The sequence below is a fragment of the Tursiops truncatus genome, chromosome 5, assembly GCF_011762595.2.
Source record: "Tursiops truncatus isolate mTurTru1 chromosome 5, mTurTru1.mat.Y, whole genome shotgun sequence".
Taxonomy (NCBI): Eukaryota; Metazoa; Chordata; class Mammalia; order Artiodactyla; family Delphinidae; genus Tursiops; species Tursiops truncatus.
Window position 1 is genome coordinate 129,378,391 of NC_047038.1, and position 23,567 is coordinate 129,401,957.

At 42.8% G+C, this 23,567-nt stretch overlaps 1 protein-coding gene across 1 annotated transcript in view; it reads left to right on the forward strand.

The window, feature by feature from the left end:
* Window positions 1-20,334, forward strand: part of GPRIN3 (GPRIN family member 3) — a 65,816-nt gene extending 45,482 nt beyond the window's left edge. Inside the window, exon 2 of the mRNA XM_019926759.3 lies at window positions 17,161-20,334. Within this exon, the coding sequence (XP_019782318.2) occupies window positions 17,275-19,623 (2,349 nt within the window). The 5' untranslated portion in view covers window positions 17,161-17,274 and the 3' untranslated portion in view covers window positions 19,624-20,334. The remainder of the gene's footprint in view (window positions 1-17,160) is intronic.
* The last annotated feature ends 3,233 nt before the right edge of the window (window positions 20,335-23,567 follow it).

Sequence of the window (23,567 nt, forward strand, 5' to 3'; positions counted from 1 at the left end):
TCACAAAGATTTGATGTCGACCCCAGAGGTTATCACTGTTAAGCTCCTTCTTCATCCCTGAGAAGCTGTACTAAGACCACCAGATTATCTTTTTTTCTCCCACTCCTTTTGTCCTTTTTATGGTCAATCAATTTATCATATCCCTCTCCTCACCTCCTTTATGTTTTTTCATGTCACTATGTACTCTGCTTTGGTAACTTTAAAATGGTAATTAATCAACAGGTCTCGTGTAATAGTTTTCTCCCCGAATGAGAATTAAAGATACTCAGGTTGACTAAGAGAATAAATAAATGCTCAAGATTTACATGCTGTTGGTTGGCTAAATTAAGCTGACAGTTCTGAAAGTGTTTTAAGTGAAAGGGACACGTATTACCTTAGTTCCTCAAATATTTGATTTAAAGCTTAGTGCAATGAGAATCCTACCGCTACAGAAAAATACTTCTGTCTCTCCACAACTATTTTTGATCACCAATTATGTATCAAACCACATAGCAAAAGGTTGGATTCTTTGATAGTGCCTAATCATTGCCTTGAAAACGGGAATCCCTGTTGCTTAATCTATAGTTTTTTCAACACCTGAGTAGGCTTAGAAAAACTATGTTTTGTCCTGTATGGGAGAATATGGTTCTAAATAATGGGTATCTTAACCTTAATCCAACCAAAATGTCATTTGGGCATAATCACCTCTTGTATCCTGCCTGCTCTGGTTAACAATTTCTGTAATAACGTTCACAGTTGAGGGATTAAGCCTTAGAAATGATTCATTATGAAAAGAGTGAATACCAACGACACTAGCCTTTTGGAGGAGGGAGGAGAAAGGCCAGGCCGATGTGCTTGTAGAGAGATGGGGTGGACATTTCAACACAGACCTACTTCCAGAAAGGTACCCTCAAAGAGAAGTCTAGTGATATACTATTGAGGTGAACTGTTATCTTTTTAAACACTGCTACACGTTAAGCATGCTAGCCTACTGAAAAAAGTCATTGTTGCTCAGCTGAATAATTAACCAAATTTGCAGAGGAAATCCAGCAGCACCACTGCCACAGGAAGGATGAGAAGCAGGTCCCACCTACAATGGCCATCTTTTTTTTTTTCTTTTTTTTTTTTGCGGTACGCGGGCCTCTCTTTGCTGTGGCCTCTCCCGTTGCGGAGCACAGGCTCCGGACGCGCAGGCTCAGCGGCCATGGCTCACGGGCCCAGCCGCTCCGCGGCATGTGGGATCTTCCCGGACCGGGGCACGAACCCGCGTCCCCTGCATCGGCAGGCGGACTCTCAACCACTGCGCCACCAGGGAAGCCCTACAATGGCCATCTTTGAAAAACATAATTTGTACTGAGGTATGAACTATTGTCTTAAAAATCAGAAGAAATTTTTCTCTCGAGAAACTAAGAACTAACTGAGCAATGGTTAGGGATTCCTTCCAGGTGGGAATAAATCCTGCCATCCCACCTTCCTTCAACCTTGATAACGTGTATATCCAGCATACCTCAAAATCGTATGCTTCTCCCTTTCGCCTTCCAACTGATTTGCCTTACAATCGTTCAAGAGCTTCACTGTTTTCCTTACTTCCATAGCCAGCTTCTCAAGAATGGTATAAATATTTAACAACTGGCTCTCTGGGAGAAAAGTACCCCTCAGATTCGGAGTTTGCCGGTGATGTCACTGATTACAGAGATCCGGCACACGACTGCTTGTAGACCTGCTGGTCCCACCTTTCACCACTTGGGTACCTTAGTAGTGGCTCCAGAGTTTCTGTATAAAAGGGAATTGCAGGGCCATTGTAATTGCAAAGGGAGGCTGCATAGTAAGTGCACTGTTTTTATTGGATTATATGGGTTTGGAGTGAATTTAGGGGCATAGAGCAGTGGGGAGTAGCTAAAGCCCCCAACCCCCAGTCCATGCCGTTCACCCACCTTTGGCAACAGTCACCCATTAAAAGTCTTCCGGTCCAGCCTTGGTCCCTGTTCTTTAACCGTCTTGTCAACCTTCCCAGCATCCTCCCAGTCACTCTGATTGGAAATCTTGGAATCATCATTCCTTCCCTCACCTTGCTTCCCACATGCCACCTCTGCCGTAGTTTTCTCATCTCTTTTCTCTTACTACCAGCGACATCGATGGGCTGCTCCCCTACCTTTGACGTGGTGGTAGCCTTGTAATTGATCTCCCTAACTGTGGATTCTTTTCGACTAGTCAGTGCAACTCGAAACCTGCTTCCTTTGTAAACTTTCTAATTGTCTCACTGGCCCGTTGGAAAAGCTCTGGTAGCTTCCTACTGCCCACAAAAAACCCCACATATGTCAACAAAGCCATTAAAGGTTTTCCAGTCTCACCTGATCTACCACATCAGCTTTTAGCTCCCGATGGCCACCTTAGTATTGGTTGTTTTACAGATAGCATCCCATCTGACAAGTCAGGTCCACGCAGGCGTGTACTGGCTGGTAAACATTCTTAGTGACACTCCTGCACATGAGTACACTATGTTTAAATTTTCAGGACAACCCACTCTTCCTCGAATAACTTGTATATTTTCCTCGTGCCTTCGTCTTTCTTTTTGTGTCTGTGTCTTTGCCCTTTGTACAGTTGAAATCTTCCCTGTCATTCAAGGTCTGACTCAAATTCATGTAGCACGTTCAGACGTTAACCAACAGAAAGAGGAGGTAATACATCTTAGAACAAGAGGAGAGAAATGACTGTGGCATGTAAGTGGCTTAAAGCAGAAGCCAGAGACTGGCTGGAGCCCAGGCAGGAAAGAAGGTCCAGGACTGCACAGGAGCAGCGATAAGCAACTCCTAGGAAAGGCGTGTAAATGCTGTTGAACCAGAGACGTCAGGGCGACCGTAATCCTTCTAAGGCAGCAACATAGAAGACCACCTCCGTGGGGCAGGTTTAACCCCAGATTTCTTCCCAGGTATCTAGTGGAGTCTAATTGTATACTGGGGACTCACGTGCAGAACTGGTTTAGACAAAGTAAAGAGCTGGTGTAATATCTGAAAGCCCAGAGAGTGCATCAAGATAACACAAGGTCTGAGAGTGCAATGTACGAGAAAAACATCCTTCCCGTTTTTACACCGTGAATACTCTTAGCAATGGGAAACCCAAGATTTTAACACGCGTTATAAAATAGGAAGCCTCAGGGCTATGGAGTTTGACTCGGCAGTAATCGTGTTTCTCCATTCTTACTCTTATTTACATGTTTTGCTAAGGTTTACACAGCTGAGCTAAGACTATGTTTACAGGGACTTAAAAGTACAAAAGAATAAAGTTTTAAAAATCACCCATGAAACTACTATATATTGACTCACCATTTTACACATTTCCTTCTAGTATTTTTTCTACATATGTATTTTCTCTACATAATATATTAGATATAAATTTCTCGCAGCCTGTAGCATCACAACTTACTGATACAATTGATCAAAATTAGAGAAAATGAGGAATTATGAAAATGATACGTATATTCCTAAGATTTTTTTTCCTTCCAGCTAAAACATTTGAATTCGCATCATTCACTAGCCTTTTGATACAGGGCAGATGTTTTCTTTGAGAACAGAACCACTGGTTGGAATTTTGTAACCTCTTTCTTATGTAAACCCATAATGGACTCTCAATATTTTTCTACTTCAGTTTTGTTAAAGTGAAGCCAAGCATTTCTAATTAAGAATGTTAAGTGTTTACAATTATTTTCCCCTTTTATAGCTGTCTCACCCATTCCTAACTCAATCGCTCCTTTTTTATAGTCACCCACCTTTGTCAAGTCTTACCAAAGCATTCAACTTAGTTTCCAGGAAGCAAAACCACTTTTTCCCTCAAGTTATCCTTTTAAGGCAATACAGTCGTAGTCAAATGATGGGGTGACAAGAACAAGGGCAAGTGGCACGGGCAAGTTCAGGAAGAGCCGCTGACTCTCGGTCTTAATACGATGTAAGTGATAGAAGCAGAACCCGGCAGGACCACCAGAGAGAGGGCTACCAGCTACAAGGTTCCATCACCAGTAAAGCCTGTGTTCAGAGTGGAAAGCTCTTTAGCTGTGTGGGGTTATGCAGAGAGCTTCTGATGTATAACCCTCCAGTGAGCTTCGCGGTTCACAAACACTTACCAGTCATTTTGTTTACTTCCTTAGGCTCAGGTCCCAGAAGTAGAATTATAAGTAAGCTTAGTAGGACTTCAGAAGTGACAGAGAGTGGAAGTCAGAGCATTGGCGATTTAATAATAGGCTGGTCTGGAGGGACCTCATTGGGAAGGCGACCCATGAGCAAAGACCTACAGAAGCCCAGTGCGATCCCTCCACCTGATGGCACTCCCCTGCCCTCCTACTCAGCTCCCACTGCCACGCTAAGCTCATCGCTCTTCCCCACGAGCTCCTGCCTCTGCACTAGTTGTGCCCTCTGCACCTGGAGGACAAAGGATGAGGCACAATGTACAAGGTGCCGTTGGTACAACAATGAACAATCTACTACCAGAGACGAGAGGTGGGACAATCACTTTGGGTTGATGTGATCAGAAAAGGTCTTAGGGAGATATTACCTTTCCAAAATGCTTTGCAGATTCCCCGCCCCTTGCTGTCTTTAATGTGCACGCAGCATGAATTCATTTTTACCTCCCATTTTGTGCTCTTGGACGCAGTAGAGTGTGGGTTCAGACTCACCTGGATTTGAATTCCAACTATGCCACTTACTGAATGTGCAACTTTGGTGAGCTGGATTTCTCTGAGCCCCAGTTTTCTCATCTGTAAAATAAAGATAATAACCCTCTTTGAAGCTGGCTGGAAGAAAAGTAAGTAACCTACAAGGTCTGACAGATGATGAGAGAGGATATCACTGTTACAAGAGAAATGGATCAGATAGTGAAGGACATTTTTTAAACGGCACTGAGGAGCATGTGTCTTATTTTCTAGGTAATGGGGAACCATTAAAATTGTTTTGCACAGAGAAGTGACATAGTGTATGTTTGTTTTAGAACGACAACATGACCAGCAAGTGCAGGGTGCGTTTTTCAGAACTGGCTCAGTGAGACCAAGGAGTGTGATATGGCACTGTTGTGAGATGCGATAAATTCAGTTAAGCCTGGTAGAGATAGAAGAGGTGGATTTGATAACTGGTAATTAAAATGTTTTCTAAACTTTATGTCTTAACATGTACTTGATTCTCAAAATATCGGCAAAGTAAATAAATTTTCCTTAATCATTTTCATTGATGGTTTGACCCAGTTTCCCAGAGTTTGGCTTTAGGTCATCCTTGGATTTATTGTTTGAGGTATATATGATTTGAGGACCAACTGCTCAAGCTACCAAGAATAGGAAAGGAGGGAAAAAAAAAGAAATCAACTGATAAAAAGGAGTCAGAGAGTCTGGGAAAAGAAACTTAAGTAAACTTTATTTTGTGGCCCAACAGACATCGCTTTAAAAAGCATTTGTCAGCTCTTGACTTTGAAAAATAATTACATCATCTAGCTTGAAGCTTGTAGATAACAAAAATGGATAAAGAACTTATGGTTTCTTTTTAACTGGTTGCGTTCTGGGCTGATCTCCTTGCAGAGCAAAGAGCAGATGGAAAGAGTGTGGAAGGACAGATCGGCACAAATCCATCAGCAACGATAGAAAAGCTTCAGGGTACAGGCTTGTTCAGTTTTGCCAGGCAGCGGGACACCAGCTTTTAAATTTTCAATTATTTTTGAATAGGTAATACATTCATATAGTTTAAAATTCAAAAAGTACCAAAGGATATAGAATGAAAAGTCTTCCACCCATCCTACCCCCCAGGCACCTAGTTACCCTCCTCTGATAGCAATTTCTTACTTATCCTTGCAGAGTATATACAAGCAAAAGATATTCCTTTTCCCCTTTTTCATACAGTTGGTAGCACAGTAAACATACTGCTCTGTATCTTAGGGTTTTTTCTAACTATCATTGTGTTTTTGTTTTGTTTTATTTGTTGTTTTACTTAACAATATATTTTGGAGGCTATCCCATCTCCATACGTAAAGAGTTTCGTTGTTATTAAATCGGGCTGCTTGTATATCGTTATATGGAGCACCATAATTTTTGTAACTAACCACTCCCTATTAATGGACATTTACATTGCTTCTAATCTTTTGTTATTTCATGCAGTGAATAACCTTGTACCTATATCAATTAGTACACTTATTTATTTATTTTACTCATAAGGTTACCTAGGTAGTACCTAAGGTGGAATTGTTGAGTCAAAGTGTATTTGACCTTGTATTTTTGACCCATAGTGCCAAATTGTTCTCTATAAAAGTTGTATCAATTTACATTCTCAAAACAACATTTGCATTCTCACAGGTAGAGTATGAAGAACACTATCTTTAACTTGAGAGCAGAAAACTGTATCATTAATTCATGTGTACCTGGAGTAAATTCAAAGGGTCTCACATCAACTCACAGGTGTCCATTCTGAAGATGTTGCTTTCTATCCAAGGTGATAAGTTTGTCTCCTAGATCAGTGGTTCTCAACTGGGGACAGTTTAGCCTCCCAGGAGACATTTGGCAATGTCTGGAGACATTTTTGATTGTCACCACTAGGAGGTGGAGGTGCTGCTGGGATCTAGTGGGTAGAGGCCAGGGATGCTGGGAAACAGCCTACAGGCACAGGACAGTCACCTGTCTTTCCTGCCCCACAGAGTTATCTGGTCCAAAATGGCGGTAGCACAGAGGAAGGACATCTGCCCTAGATCAATGTCTACATCCCGCTGATGGTATTAAATACATCTTTTACAAAGCTGAGGATCCCTGACCCTGAGACCTAAGGTCTGTGCCAAATAAAATAACGAGTCCTCTGTGCTTCTATAGTACATTTGGTTTTTGTTTCTTCTCCAACATTTATATTGTATTGAAATTAATGATTTATAGGAACTGTGAGCTCCTCAAAAACATGAATGTATCTTATTTATATCTATATCCTGAATATCTGGCACAGAGAAAGCACTCAGCTTATTAAATGAATGAATGGATGTTAACAGTACTTTCTAGTTGTCTCAGTGTGACTTAAGGGATTATTTTATTTTTCTCTCGTTTCTTTTTTTTATTAATTAATTTATTTATTTTTTGCTGCGTTGGGTCTTTGTTGCTGCACGTGGGCTTTCTCTAGTTGCAGTGAGCGGGGGCTACTCTTCATTGCAGTACGCGGGCCTCTCATAGCAGTGGCTTCTCTTGTTGCAGAGCACGGGCTCTAGGCGCACGGGCTTTTGTGACACGCAGGCTCAGTAGTTGTGGCTCGCGGGCTCTAGAGCACAGGCTCAGTAGTTGTGGCGCACGGGCTTAGTTGCTCCACAGCATGTGGGATCTTCCTGGACCAGGGCTCGAACCGTGTTCCCTGCATTGGCAGGAGGATTCTTAACCTCTGTGCCACCAGGGAAGCCCTATTTTATTTTTAATCAAAGGGCATTTTTTTACTCTTATTTGCTCACTTTCTCCTAATTTCAAATGTCCAGTTTTCTTTAGACTTAACGCAAGTAATATTTTCTGGCTGACAGAGGAATTGTACCAGGAAGTGTCAGCTGAATAAGAAACATGGGCCTCTCCCCTGACCTAAACTTCTGTAAACTGTGGTTTATTACCACAGCATTAGTCACTTCATTATATACTAGCTTGCTCATTTATACCTTCTGACTGAATTTGTCTCGTCTCCTCAAATGGATTGAAATCTCCTGAAGGGCAAAAATCAAAAATTGTAAGAACCTCAGTGAGGCCTAACTTAGTACTTTACAGTGTATAAAGCAAGAGAGTGACAGGTTGTTTAAATCTCTGTCTTTTTTGTTAATCACAACTCAGACCAAACCCAAAGAAGATCCTGACCTCAGCAAAGAAACTCTTCCATGCGTCTCTCTTGCTTTGTCACAGCTCACCCTTCCCCCTCCCCATATCCTCAGGTCCATTCTCTAGTAGGTCTGTGTCTTTATTCCTGTCTTGCCCCTAGGTTCTTCATGACAGTTTTTTTCTTAAATTCCATATATATGTGTTAGCATACGGTATTTGTTTTTCTCTTTCTGACTTACTTCACTCTGTATGACAGACTCTAGGTCTATCCACCTCATTACAAATAGCTCAATTTCGTTTCTTTTTATGGCTGAGTAATATTCCATTGTATATATGTGCCACATCTTCTTTATCCATTCATCCGATGATGGGCACTTAGGTTGTCTCCATCTCCAGGCTACCAAACATAAGGTAGATAGCTAGTGGGAAGCAGCCACATAGCACAGGGAGATGAGCTCGGTGCTTTGTGACCGCCTGGAGGGGTGGGATAGGGAGGGTGGGAGGGAGGGAGACGCAAGAGGGAAGACATATGGGAACATATGTATATGTATAACTGATTCACTTTGTTGTAAAGCAGAAACTAACACACCATTGTAAAGCAATTATACCCCAATGAAGATGTTAAAAAACTGAAAGAAAAAAAAAGAAACTCTTCCTTCTCAAGAGCAGAGCACCCCAGATTCTCCCAGACACTCGGGTCCTCCTTCCTTACCAACAGCAGAAGAGCCAGGCGCAGGGCCCTGAGGGGTCCGTCTGCTTCCTGACTTAGCGTTCTCCCACCTCCCCACCTTGTTCTCTAGGAGAGAAGAGCCCCGACTGACCTGTTCGTGCACAGCTCTCTTTTCACATCTGTGTCCATCACTGCAAATGCTGCTACCAGACACTTTCCCAACTCAGCAGGACTAAAGGCCCCAGTGTGACTTGAGCTAAACACAGAAATCACTCAAGCTTTCCTCCCACTGCCCGCTAGCAGGGGTCTGCGCTTAGCGGCTCCCTCCAGGCCCACCACACCTGGGCAGGCACGGGGCTTGAAGGACAGTGGGTGGAGCGAGGCCTTGTTTTAATGAGAAGCCCCAGGTGTGGGTGGGGAACAGGCATCAGCGGACCAGCAAGGTCGGCGAGAACTAAGCAAAGGCAAGAATCCTCGTTTGTAAGGCTCCGTGGCGCTAATTAGATCCTGCAGAAAATTGGGTTGCGGGCAGCTTTGATCCTAGCTGAGTTTAAAATGCAAATACAAAAACAATGCAAAAGCCAATCTGCTGGGTTTATTTCCAATAGCTTATTGTTTAACTACCATTTAGCCCTGAGATCCTGTTGCTTTCTCTTTCCAATTAAAATAAGCTTGCAGTTGAAAACGTTCAAAGCTGAATTGTGAGAGAAAAGGAAAACATTCAGATTTGAATATCTATCAGGCAAACTGAGTAAATGATAAGAGACAGCTTGATGAGGGAAGGTAAAGAAATAGCAAAACTTAAATATTTTAATCATCTCTTCCCTAGAAGAGTTCAAGTTTAAAATATACCGATTTCAAGGCCTTTTTAAAACAGCAACTTTGATATCTAGCTATGAATTATCTCCACAGGTAGGAAAGTGGAGCTCTTGAGCGGTTAATTTTTGAAGATTACTAAAACCTGAGTCGACTTTGCTGAGAAAGAACCCAAAAGGTCACCTTTCCCACGTGATCTAAAAAGAATAGAGCTCATTATTGTGTTTATTTTCAAGTTAGCTAAAAGTTTCCTCTTCAAATGACAGTCTTCGGGCAGGGGTTTGGGAGAACGTATAGTAAACTTATTTAAGCGTTAGAACGTTTAATTTGGACTCTCTAGAAAGAGGTTGCGTAGTTTCTACCTTCTTAGGTAAATGAGGCCAAAATAATAATTTTTAAGTAATAATAATTCCCGATTGTGTATCTGTTATTTTCCAAGAACCATGCAGAGTATTTAACTTACTTAAGCTCTATAACAACTCTTTGAGGCAGGTACGTTCCATTTTGTGACATTTTCCAATGCCTTAGACGAAAGGATACTAACGTGCAGTCTTGGAAATGTTTCCAGACATGACCCTCCTGAAATTATCTGCAAACATGTATGTGTGTGTGCACATGTGCGTTTCTATCGAGAGTCCATGGTTTTCATCAGCTTCTCAGAAAACTCTGTGGCCCTTAAAACATCCAAATTGGATTAATCGTTATGAAGAGCAGGCACTCCTGTGTTGCCTAGTCTGCCTCTATTAGCGTGAACAAGTAAATGGTTCCAAGGCTATGTTTTCTGAGTTTTCTCTTGTTTCCCTCATTGTCTGATGATGCTTCTTGCCCAGGTCCCTGAGTTTGCCTCCAGGAAAAAATGCCCGTCTCTGTCCTGTGTACAATTGGTCAACAACTTGGACTCTGGAACCAGAGGGTCTGGATTTAAATCTGGTCTCTCCCACTTACTACTTGCATGACTTTGCCTCAGTTTCCAGCTCTGCAAGGTGGAACTCAGAGTAGGACCATGCCCCTAAAGTTGTTCTGAGGGTTAAAGAAGTTCGTATAAAGAACAGTGTTTGGAATATAGAAAGCAATAAGTGCTTGCTGTACTGTGTGCTTCTAATCTGTTGTGAATTTAGAAGCTGTCTGTTCAAATCACATTTGACGAAAAGGGAGGATATGTTTGGGGTCTTCATGCTTCTTAAGGCCCTTTTTACTTCTTGGTTTGTGTCCAGCCCTGCTTACCATGGAATTCAGTGAGATAGCAAGCCATGTATATGTTTTTCCAAAACACTGTGGAACAAAAGAAGAACTGAATAGGGAAGGGATGCAGTGTGTTTCTCACAAGCCTTTACTAAAGTAGTCGTTATAACTGAAAGTCCACGACACTGTTGTTGGCACTAAGCAAAGCAGCCCGCCTGTCTCTTCAGCCCTTCTGATTCGCTTCAGATGCAGTTCGAAGGGAAGAACCAGTGTCTCAGCTGGCGTCTTTGAAGAGTGCATCTGAGGCAGCTATTCGCATGAGGGTATGATTTTTTTTAAAGAAAGAAGAAGCAACTGCTCTTCCCAGCCTGTGGGTGTTTCCTGGGATTGAATCACCTCCCCTTAGGACTGAACTGGCAGGATCTGCTGGGTTCAGAATGCAAATGATCCAGGCAAACGTTCCCCATTAAAGGAGGCAAACAAAATTGGATTAAATAGGATAGCAGGTGACATTTTTTTCTTTATCCTTTTCTCGAGGATTAAGAGTCTCTTATGTTTCACCTCACTCTTCTCTAAGGGTCTTTGTACCATCCATCTGAAGGCTGCTGTCCGATGATGGGTGGAGACGGGGATACCAAGGTCCCTAGAACACTTGCCTAATATGACTAAAGCGTTCTGATGGCATCCTGGAGCCAGGGCAGCCGTTGTGAAGTGGGCGAAGGTAGCTGCTACCCTCTGGATCATCACCATCACCTGCAGGGTATCAGCATCGTGCTGGTCTGGAACTGCCGAGCCTCTCTCCATCCTTTCTGTCTAATGCTCTTCCCACCGGAGCAGCTTTGGAGAAAGACACAAAGGGCTGAGATTCCCCGCTACCTGTCTTATTAATCAAGGGTGTCTGTTATGAAAATAGGTAGCGTGGCAGCCTAGTGGAACCTACTGTTTTCAGAATGAGCAGAGGTGATGTCAGCTTTCAACAAGCCGGGCTTTTCATAAAGTGACCAGTTATGAATGCCACTGTAGTCGGTGTTAGTACCATCCAGGCTGCTGCTAAGTGGCAAACGACTTACAAAAAGAAGTTTCCCTCTCCTTTGAAGATAGATGGATGATAGGTGCTAGATAGATAGATAGATATACTTTTTTTTCTTTCCTTTTTCTTTCCAGAGTTACAGATAACAAGGAAACACATGGAAGGGGCCCAGGCATTACCATTCATTAGAATTCAGTTCAGCTGGAATTAGATGTATTCAGCCTTGAGTAGGTGACTTGATCTCTGAACCTCAGTTTCCTTCCCTGTAAAAAGTCGTTAATGTGTACCCTGCAGCCTTGCTGCATTGCTGGAACAAGCTTTCAATCTTTGCTCACAATTTTAAAGGCAAAAGCGCCGAAGGGACCTGCTGTCAAGCATCCAGTTCCCATCAGACTTAAAGACAAACTCATTTAGAGATACCGTGAGCTTCTATGGGATCCGTGCCCGATTCAGAAAGAAGTCATAATGCTCCAGAGACTCTTATAAGAAATTCCATATTTGCTGGTGCTGATGAGAAGATGAAGACTCCTTCCTTTACCAAACTTCAGTCAGTCTCCTCTGAGCCCACTTCTTAATCAGGCTTCAGTCTTGGGCTTCCCTGTCTGTCCTTGCAGAGCAAGAATCCTGCTAAGCCAGTTTAGAGACAATACTCCTACCCATCGTATCTGATCATTTTCAATATCCAATCAAATTCCTCCTCCTTCACCATCCGCCAGGTGATATCTGATCACCTGACCTGCCTTCAGCAATAATCCCCCTATCCTTGATGTTTGTTCTTTTTTTTTTTTTTTTTTTTTTTTTTTTTGCTTTACGCTGGCCTCTCACTGCTGTGGCCTCTCCCGTTGCGGAGCACAGGCTCCGGACGCGCAGGCTCAGCGGCCATGGCTCACGGGCCCAGCCGCTCCGCAGCACGTGGGATCTTCCCGGACCGGGGCACGAACCCGCGTCCGCCGCATCGGCAGGCGGACTCTCAACCACTGCACCACCAGGGAAGCCCTTGATGTCTGTTCTTAATCATTTTCCATCCACTGACAAACCTCCCCAACACAAACCTACCCCTTGGTTGTAAATCCCCACACATTCTTGTGTATGTACGTGGAGTTGAGCTCAATCTTTCTGAATCTTCCTTATCATTTTTAACAAGTATAAGAATAATTTTTTCTTTTAACAGAGATCAAAGCTTAAATATGAGGTTTCTTAAAGAGGCTAACACAGTGCCAAACTGTCCTCAGAGGACTGAAAATTAGGTTGGGAAGTCCACTGTGTCAGTGCACTTACAACAGAGCTCTCAAACTGAGCTGCGCATTGGAGCCGGGGTAAGTTATGTAAAGGAGTGAAGCGGGCTAGGTGAGAAATGGGCAGTCTGGAGTCGGGAGCGTCCCTGCCCTCTAGAGGGACTGCCCTTATCTGCGCCACCTAGTGTTGCTACCTGGAAATGACCTTCTGAGTGGTTTTTTTTTTTAAGAGAAGCAAGAGAGAAATCTGGATTTTTATGAAAGATCAATTCAATGGACAAAGAAAGAAAAGAAAGGAAAGGAAAGAGGAAAAGGGCGAGGAGAGAGAGGGGAAGAGGCAGGGGAGGGAAGGGAAGGGAAAATCACACAGGACACACACACAGATCTGCAGAAGGAATTTATTCAGTCTGTGGACCACCTGTTTGCAAGCTCATTTTTAGGTGTTATTAAATCTTATCACAGTGGACTCCCATTGCTTTTAAAGACTTTTACTCCTCACTCTAGACCACCAAGTAATTACATTTTTTAAATGACCTATTTGTCCAACCCATTAGAGGCTATAGATTTCTGCTGTTTGGCCGGAGAGGCGAGGGGCAGATGAGGGAGGGCTGCTTCCTGAGCTCTAGCAGTCTTTCCGGGGCTCCTGGAGGTGCTGTGACAATTACAATAGCAGATATGTTTTGAGTAGTGTTGATTTCCTATCTACCCTTGAATCAAGAGATTTCGAATTACAGGTGATAGCCAAGCAATCTGGGCTTTTCTTCTTGATTTTTTAAAAAAATAAATTTATTTATTTATTTATTTATTTATTTTGGCTGCGTTGGGTCTTTGTTGCTGCGCACGGGCTTTCTCTAGTTGCGGCGAGCCGGGGCTACTCTTCGTTGCGGTGCACGGGTTTCTCATTGCGGTGGCTTCTCTTGTTGCAGAGCACGGGCTCCAGGCACGTGGACTCGGTAGTTGTGGCTCGCGGGCTCTAGAGCGCAGGCGCAGTAGTTGTGGCATACGGGCTTAGTTGCTCCGCGGCATGTGGGATCTTCGCGGACCAGGGCTCGAACCCGTGTCCCCTGCATTGGCAGGCGGATTCTTAACCACTGCACCACCAGGGAAGTCCCTCTTCTTGATTCTTGAATTGATGGATAATTTAGCCACTATTCACAAAGCAAACAAAAGAAAACATCCTTTCCAAAATAAACCAGTCCAATCAGCTCTCTGTGGGAAATGGGGGTAAACTCAGTGACTCCTGAGAGTTTAATGACGTCCCTCGTCTTTTCTAAGTCTTTCAACTTTCAGCTGCTGAACTCTGAGGTGCTCGTACTTTACAGTCGCCTTTGGCAAGCCAGGCTTCTTGGCTCCAGCCGAGTAACACGGGAGATGTTCTGTCCTCCTGGGTTTATTAGACCTTCCAGCGTTCTGTAGCAGGTGGCCAATGTACTTGTTTTTAATTGTCTAAACCTGGGTTACAGATACATAAAATCTCAAAACTAAGATACAACCATGTTCTTATTTCTAAAAATAGCACTCTTTTAAATTGTGTTTTCATTAATATTTCATGCCATGGGTTAAATTTTTTTATTATTTTGAAGTTTGGCAGGGCTTAATAATGGCCATTTTGGAGGGAACTGGAATCAATGAACACCTTTTTTGTGCGCAGGACCCTGCACTGTGTCCTGTGGAGTGAAGAGAAAAGAATCAATAAGCTAGTTCCCTTCCCTCCTGAGACCTGAAGGACTTTGGGAGAAATGAGGCATTTATACACATAACAGCGGTACAAAAACAGTACATAAAAAGCACAATACAAAGGACGCAGATGACCATAGCTGTAGGATTTTGAAAAGAGAGAGAGACTTTATGACCTGAAAGGCCTCAGAAGGCTTTCAGAAAGGATATGGGATTTAAGTGGGGCTTTGAAGAATGGGTAGGCTGTTTGAGGATGAGGGGCTCAGAGAGAGGACTAAAGGTATAATAAAGACAGGTACGAAAGAGCGAGAGGAAAGATGGGCTGGCGCCAGAACAAGTGATTGCGATAGAAAACTCCAGAAAGGAAGAAATGGAGTATAAACCTGGGGACATGGTTTGAATGAGCAGAAAGCTGTCAAGACCAAGCACATTTAACCCATGAATGTGAATAATGAAGTTAGAAGGAAGAGCTGGTTTGGGGAAGAAGATAAGTTGGATTTATTGTTAGATGTCATATGATAGATCAGCCAAATAACATGGAACCAAAATATAAAATTATTTATTTTCAAAATCTGGGCTCAAGAGGGAAGAGATATGGGAACATATGTATATGTATAACTGATTCACTTTGTTATAAAGCAGAAACTAACACACCATTGTAAAGCAATTGTACCCCAATAAAGATGTTAAAAAAAAAAAAAAAGAATTAAAAAAAAAAAAAAAAACTGGGCTTAGCCAGATTTGCCTTTGCCTTACTTTGACCCTAAAGCTGAAGTTAAGATTGTGCTGTTTGATTTATTATCCAACACATGCAAAACAGTAGGATCTTTGATTTTTGGATCTGGAAGAGTCCTCAGAAATCACATAATTCATTTCACCAATGAGTTAATTTGGGGTGCAGAAAGATTAAGTGATTCCCATGAGGTCACAGAACCTATGAATGATAGAGGTAATATTAAAACAGTCATCTACTAATTTCTGAACCATTGCTGGAGTCTGGTTTTCCTTTCTAAAAAATGTTTATGCATAAACTCACATGAATAAATTTTCATAAATACTTTAAAAGAATTCAGATATACTTTTTAAAATGTACTTTTAAAATCCAAAATACTTTTGGATACCTCCATCTCTTTTTCCCTGTTTCCAAAGTCATCACACTCCCTCCATTTACCACCTAGTATGTCTCATTCTGTATATTTTTAGAATTTACATAATCATACACAAACACATCTGTACACACCCACATAACACATACATATGTAGTGTTTTAGGTCATTGTTTTACAGAAATGAAAACATATATATTCTTCTCTGTACCTTGCTTTTCTCATTCAGCCATACCTTGGGGAAATTTCTCCCAAGTGAAAAGTTATAGTCTAATTAACTGTTTATTTTAATGGTTGTATATTGCTTTACCATAGAGCTTTGTCATGATTTGTTCTGCCTTTCCACCTAATCAAGGAGATCAGTTTATTTTGAATTTTTTGTCTCTACAAATAGTACTTCATCAAGGAGATGAGTTTATTTTGAATTTCTTGTCTCTACAAATAGTACTTCAATAAACATACATGTACGTATATCTACATATGCTGGTATTTTATTTCTATGGCTAGGATCACTGAGTCAAGGACGTGTGTATTTTTAGTTTTAAAAGCAAAACTGCTTCCCTAAGAAAGCTGCAACAATACACATTTGCACAAACAATTAATGAAAATACTTCCCTTCACTAGATCTCCCCAGGCCATGGTGTTATAACATTGTTTTTTTAAGTCTTTGCAAGTGCAATTGGTGTAGAGTAAAATCTCGTTGTTATTTTATTTACATTTCTTTGAGTACAAATGAATTTGATCATCTTTTCATAAGACTGTTGGCTATTGGATTTCCTATCTTGCAAACTGTTCCTTCATATTCTTTATCCATTTTTCCAGTGGATTATTTTGTCTCCTTGTACGTTTTTAAGAGCTTCTGCTATATTACAGATATTTTTGCCTGTCCTCCAGGGTTGCAAACGTTTTTAAACCTATCGTACCTGTTCCTCATCTTTTGCCATATTCAAAAATTTTGTCATTTTTAAGTCACCTATGCTGATGTTTTCTCTCACAGATTTTGTATTTTCTGCCTTTGCCAGAAGAAGCCTTCCTACCCTGCCCCTGGGTTACATTTATGATCCTACATGTTCTTAACAGGATTATTTCTTTATTTATTTTCCATTTTAACCTTCAATCTCTCTAAGTCCATCTAAGATTTATTTTTGGAATTGGTGTAAGATAAAGATCTAGTTTTCTTTTCTTCTGGTTGAATAGTTTGCCAGCCCCTTATATTAAATAACGCATCCTTTTGTCACCAAATTGAAACGCCTTTTTTATCATATATTGAATCCTCATTTATATCTGGATCTATTTCGAGATATTCTATTCCGCATATCTGTTTAGGCCCATTTCAATACTTATTCATTTGATTACAGTAGCTTTATAGGATTTTCTGATACCTGGTAAATCGGATTACTCAAATGAGGTAGTTATCAAGTGCATAGGTAAATATGTTAAAAACCTATTTGCTAGACAGCGATGGGATGCAAGCAGAAACTAATATATCAAAATAATACCTGTATAATTAAAATAATTTTTCCAGAATCTTTCTTCCCAAGATCTATTTTTATATCAAGAGATATGGGAAGAGAAGTTTTCATGGGCTTATGAGATCTCATACAAGTGACAATTTGGTGTAGTTTCAATCCGCAAATACTGTATTAATGGTACTGTTTCCTTGATTCACAGATTGGTCCTTCAGAGGAATCATCTCTGATTGCATCTTCACTGTGAGCTACGACTGCTTCCCAGTGGGAGCGCTGCTCAGGGGAGAGCTCTGAGATTTTCCCGAAGAGAAATTCCATGGGGACTGTACCTGACCCTCTGAGATCGGCTAAAACTTCCCTGATTGCAGCTTCTGGAAAAGAAGAGGACCTGGGAGAGGTTCAGGCTGCTTCACCTCAGACTCAACCAGCCGTCCTGGGTAGGAACACCAATGGCCTTTCTGGCACTCCTGCAGAGCCAGACCTCAGTCCCAGGACAGCTGCTGAGGCCCTGATGCAGGCCAGTGAGGATGAGGCCGCGCAGCCAGCCATGTCGTCTGCTGGCATTGTCAATGAGGTGGGGAAAGCATCTCCCACGTTCAACTCTCCTGGCAATACCCAGCTGCCAGGGAGCAGGGAGCCCGCAGCGCCAGCCCCGTGTTCTGCGGCAGGAAAGGATCTGATACACGTAGCGTTCACCATACCAGCCAATCAGCACACCCACCCGGCCATCCCAGGGGACCAGCCCAACTCCAGCCTCCCATCAGGACCTGAAGACACCCTGGTGAAATCACAGAGAACTGCAGACGGAGAGCAAGCTGAGAAGTCAAGTTGTCCGGTGGGAGGGATCCGTGGCAAAGATCAGGTGCCCCCTTATTCTCCTTCTCAAGAAACCATCCAGGGAATGGTGCAACCTGCAGATACAGCACCCAAGGCGTTCAGCCCTGCCTCCGCTCCTGTAGGTGGACCTGAAGGGGCAAGGCAGCAAGCCGTCTGCGATTCCCAGACGAGGTCCTGTGAATCTCCAGCCAGAGAAGTTAGATGTTCGGAGAACAGACCACCCTCTCCCACGACCTCAGACCCCCAGGCCGTGACTTCGGTGGCACCCCAATCATCCCACCTCCCTAGCGAAGGGTCCGTGTTTCCTCCAGATCCAGAGAAGATGCTGCCACCAGCACAGCCTCAGGGGGCAAGGTTCAGAGAAGTGAGTACGATGACCAGCCAAGCTGAAAATGAGATCAAGGAGGTTCCCCCCAGGGCTCAGCAAGATGCTGAGGTGCAGGCAGTGGCCAGTGTGGAGAGCAGATCGGTGTCTACCAGCCCCAGCATTCTCACTGCGTTCTTAAAGGAAACCCCCGCTCCAGAGCAGTTCGAACAGGAGCAGCTGCGTGTCGTCTGCCGCGGCAGTGGCCGCGTAAGCCACACGTTGGAGCTGTCTGCAAGCACCCCAGCCCCCCGGGAGGCGGGTCAGTGCCTTGGCATCATGCCAGAGGTGCACATCCAGTCAGCTGCAGCTGTTTCTGCAGCTTTCCGGGGGGAAGGTAAATCAGCGAGCCTACCGGCTGAGGTCCTTAAAACCTCATCAATCCACATGGCATCCAGTAACGCTCAGGCTACATGTAAAGAAGATGGGAGGGCAGCGGGAATGACCCAGGTGGGGCAAGAGCCCGCCTCTAGACAGCTTTTGGGTACTAATTCTACCTCCCTGAAAGCTAGCCTCAGTGACCAGATTTCTATCAGTGCAGGATGTCAAGCGGAAACAAGTCACGGAGTAGGGAAAGTTGAAACGAAGCCATCTGAGTTTGCAGCGGAAGCCACCAATGGCCACAAACCGGACCCAGACTGGAAACTCTCCAATTCTTGTGGCCCTGCCAGCAGAGCTGACCAGCCCGGGAACTTGGATCTCACGAATCAAGGGGACACAAGAGAGAAGCAGCTTGCATCTCCTCAGATAGTAAGAGAACAAGAATCTTCCGGCACCGATATCCTGGACCCGAGGGCAAGGGCAGAGGCCAAAACTGTACTGCTCAATCCTAAATCTCAAGAAAGTAGAGGCACCGCCTCAGCTGCCAGCCCTACACCCTCCCCAGTTAGGAGGAGCCAGGAGGGCGGCGTGGAAGAAAATAGACAGCCCAAGACAGCCACCAGCCTAAGCCTGCCGTCTGATTCCATGGGGGACTCCAGTCCCGGTTCTGGCAAGAGAACCCCTTCTCGCTCCGTCAAAGCCAGTCCCCGCCGGGCCAGCCGGGTCAGCGAGTTCCTCAAGGAGCAGAAGTTAAACGTGACGGCAGCTGCCGCCCAGGTGGGACTCACTCCGGGAGAGAAGAAAAAGCACCTGGGTGCTGACGCCAGGCTGCAGTTGAAACAGTCCAAGCGTGTCCGGGACGTGGTGTGGGACGAGCAGGGCATGACCTGGGAGGTGTACGGCGCTTCCCTGGACCCAGAGTCCCTGGGCGTCGCCATCCAGAACCATTTACAACGACAAATCAGGGAACACGAGAAATTAATCAAATCTCAAAGCAGCCAGAGCCGGAGATCCATCTCCTCGGATACTTCTTCCAATAAAAAGCTCAAAGGCAGGCAGCCCAGTGTTTTCCAGTCCATGTTGCAGAACTTCCGACGGCCCAACTGCTGCATTCGTCCTGCTCCTTCTTCTGTATTAGATTGAAAAGGAACATGTACGGGAGCCCTTGTATGCTTTACGGTCTTCATAGATAGCCCTCTGTCTATGTCAAAGCTTAGTGTTTTCTGAGACCAGGAAGAGAAAGCATTAACTTGAGGAAACTGCCATTAAGGATTGTGGCGTCCTTGGATTGGGGGTCCATAAATAATACATCATTTCGGTTTGAAAGAAAGAAAAGAAGCAAACTTCACCGAAGGTTTACGACCTTAATTAAGAGGAAATAACATTCAGTGGGTTTTTTACTATGATGTTGCTTATAGAATAACATGATCATTACCCATGTCATTTTGTATTACTCACTCAATTTATCACACTGTGGTATTTCCATTAAAATCCCTGCTTTATATTAAAAATAGCAAAAACACTCTTAGTGAAAACACGGTTATGCTTTCTAGTCCATTGCAATAAGAATGCTGATACCACACAAAACTCAAGTAGGTGATGAGAAATACCATGTAAAAAATGGAAACAGGGCTTCCCTGGTGGCGCAGTGGTTGAGAGTCCGCCTGCCGATGCAGGGGACACGGGTTCGTGCCCCGGTCCGGGAAGATCCCACATGCCGCGGAGCGGCTGGGCCCGTGAGCCATGGCCGCTGAGCCTGCGCGTCTGGAGCCTGTGCTCCGCAACGGGAGAGGCCACAACAGTGAGAGGCCCGCGTACCGCAAAAAAAAAAAAAAAAAAAAAAAAGGAAACAAATTTGACTCATTCCTCGGCCAGAAGATATTAAATAAAAGCATTTAAATGCATAAAATGCCAAATATGAAGTAATATTTGTAAACATCTGCAGATAACCCTTTTGATGAACCTTGTTATACCTGTTAATAAACGTAAGAAAGTCATATTAGGAAAAAAATTAGCACAGCATTTGACTATGATTACTGCCCACATAAAACATGCATTTATATCTACACATTTTCCTGCACTGAAGGAAAGAGTCATCTCTGTGATTGTAACTAGATTAAATTCATATTTCCTTACCCTAGAGGAAGGACGTGCAACTGAATTCTTGAAGAGAGTCCTCAAATTATTGATAATGCTAAATCGTATGTTGTTCAGGTGTTCTCCGATGACATTCTACTGAGAAAGTTACGGTTCTGGTAAGGAATTAGAAATAGCCAATTACCAAACACTTTTTTCTGTGTTGAAAAAAAGAAAGCCTCCTGAGTAACAAAAACAACAGGTTTAACTGAAACTCCTGTAAACAGGATGCAGTTTTTTGTTTTGTTTTGATTTGGTTCAGTAGCTTCTCATAGAAAATGGAGTCAAATAGAAATGAGCTCGCTTACTGTTTTTGTATGTAGACTAATATCGTCTAATTACTTACGTCTAATCTGTGGTAAAAAGGTAACCTCTGCAAGCCTCTTGATTTTAAGAGAAATACCATCCTATCTCATCCTTCAAACCCAATAAAAGAAGCCGCCTTTACAAAAACATGCTTTGAGCTTTGGGTGGGCTTGGTCCTTGAGAACACAGGCACCTGTTTGAGCTGAGCCCTCTCCTGTCTCCATAAGGGGAGCGTGTCCCTGGGGCCCGTGAGTGCTGTGCAGGGCACTGGGCTGGGGTGACCAACAGTGGCTTGAGTCAGGGTAGTGAGGAAGAGGGGAGTGAGCGAGGGTCCTTGAAAGGCTTCCCCTCCTGGACTTGCAGGGAGGTTGCTGGTTTCCACCTTGCTTCTAGAAAATCACTGTTAGAGGTTGGAGGGACATTGGCTGCCTTCTCTAAATGCACTGCCCTTGATGAGCAGTATTCTCTCTCCAGAGATTCATAAATGCCATTTGTGCAGTAAATGCACAGTGTCTGTTTCGGCTTTTTTTTTTAATTCTCTTTTGAAGATTCTGAATACATGGTGGTGCTTGGATCTCATACGTAAGCTTTAACACCACAGGCTACACTGGACATAACCTAAATTAGTAAATAGACATTGATTGCTTTCAAAGCCATTGGACTGTCGATGAAGCCTGTATAAGTAGACCAGTCACAGCATTCTCAGAGCCGGAGAATGGCAATTAGAGTTGTTAGACTTGAAACTTACAATGAATTTTTTAATAAAGCACATGTTTCAGTTTCTCACCGATTGGCCTCTAGTAAAAAGGCTATCTAAAGTAGAAATTACCATCAAATTAGCGGCCAAATTATTATTAATGAATTGAGTCTAAAACTCTCTCTTTGGGCCTTAAATACCCATGTGTCGTGGTGTTCATGTCACTTCTGTAGAAGATGCCTTTGCCAGTATGTAACCTCCCTCCCGTCTCGCTCACTGGCTGTCTCCCTCACACGTGCTGTGTACACACGGAGAACACCTTCTGTACACAGTGGCAGCTGTCAGCAGTACCCATTCCAGATGGGCGGGCCCCAGGTCACCCTCTGCTCTGAACTGGCTGGAACAGGCTGTTCCCTGCATTAAAATAGGAGGAGAAAAGGAAGAATTCAGCATCTGGTAATAATATTTGTTTTCATGAGTTTGGAGTAACCACATGATTTATATAAATAGTAAAAGGAAACAGAGGCTGAAGAGACTTGTAGGCACTGGTCACACATGAAAAATAAATTAAGAAAATTCAATAAATTAAAACTGAATTTGGTGTTGTAGTTATGCCCCTCAAATGAAAGCTTAATGGGTGATGGAGTCACTGTAGCTGGTTTTCTTTGGGACTGAAACTAACCTTGACTTCTTAACCTTTAATTTTTTACTTTCGATCTTTACCACGCTCTAAAGACTGTCACAAAATGTTACAAAAGCTCTCTTCTCGCTTACTGAATCTTATAGAAGGGACAGCTTTGAAAAACAAGTCACAGAAGTAGCTCTTCCAGTGAACAGGAGCCCATTTAAGACGGCAGCGTTTCCGCATCATGATCCCCTAAGGACCCTCAGGACAAAACCTTGATTTGAAAACGTTCTTTCACCTCCATCTGTGGCACAGCGTACACATTCAGGACATCATTTGTGGTTCCGTAGTTTCATTCAACAAATGAAGTTTCAAAATAATTTTCATGGCACAGTCTTTGAACTTGCTCTTCTTTTGCTTACCTGCATGACACACATTGGGTTAAAAGCTGTTTCTCTCCTTAATTTCTTTTAGTTATGTTTTGGTCCTTTTTAATGCATTTTAGTTGTTGATATAAATGGAGGAGATATTTTATTAAGTAAATAAGTATAAGATATTTTTTAAACCAGTAGCAAAAGGGAGATGAGTTCGAACATCTAAATGTTTAAAATGTGAAGATGCTTACCCAGTGAATATTAGAATTTTTAATTTAAATATTGATTTTTCTATCTTTATGACTATACGAAAAATGTGATCCCTTCAACTGTCATATCTATGTATCTTCAGTACTTTTCTAATTATTTCTTTCTGGATTATTACCCGTGATGCCACAGACCAACTACTTTCTATACAGTAAAATCCTAATTAAGCTTTGTGTTTTGGATCAGTGGTATAAGTTAAACATTTTGTTAACCAGAAAGTTAACCAGAAACCTTTTTGTTTGCATCCAAAATTTATAAAAATATTTATAAAAATTATTACTGTGTTTTCCTACCTTGACAAGTCAGCTATATTGACTACAATTTGATTTTTGATGACGTTTAATCTATAGAATTGTCTAATATTTATTATCTTGGATACCATTGTTTTCCATGTTATAGGTTAAATATCATAATTGAAGTAAATTGGACCGAATATGCATGTGTAACGTATACCTAGAGGTTGAATTTTGGAACCAAATTCTTAATAAGAGCTTATCTGAAAGTAGACAGCAGAAGAGGAAAACAGCTTTGGGTTGCATTTCAGAGTATCAAGGTTTTATAGTTCCCAGCTTATTCTAATGTTCTTCCTCTCATCTCTAGGAGTTCCTATCATTGGGGGAATACCTGTATATATACCACGTGAAGACTAGAATACGATGTGGCTTTAAAATTTGTTTACAGA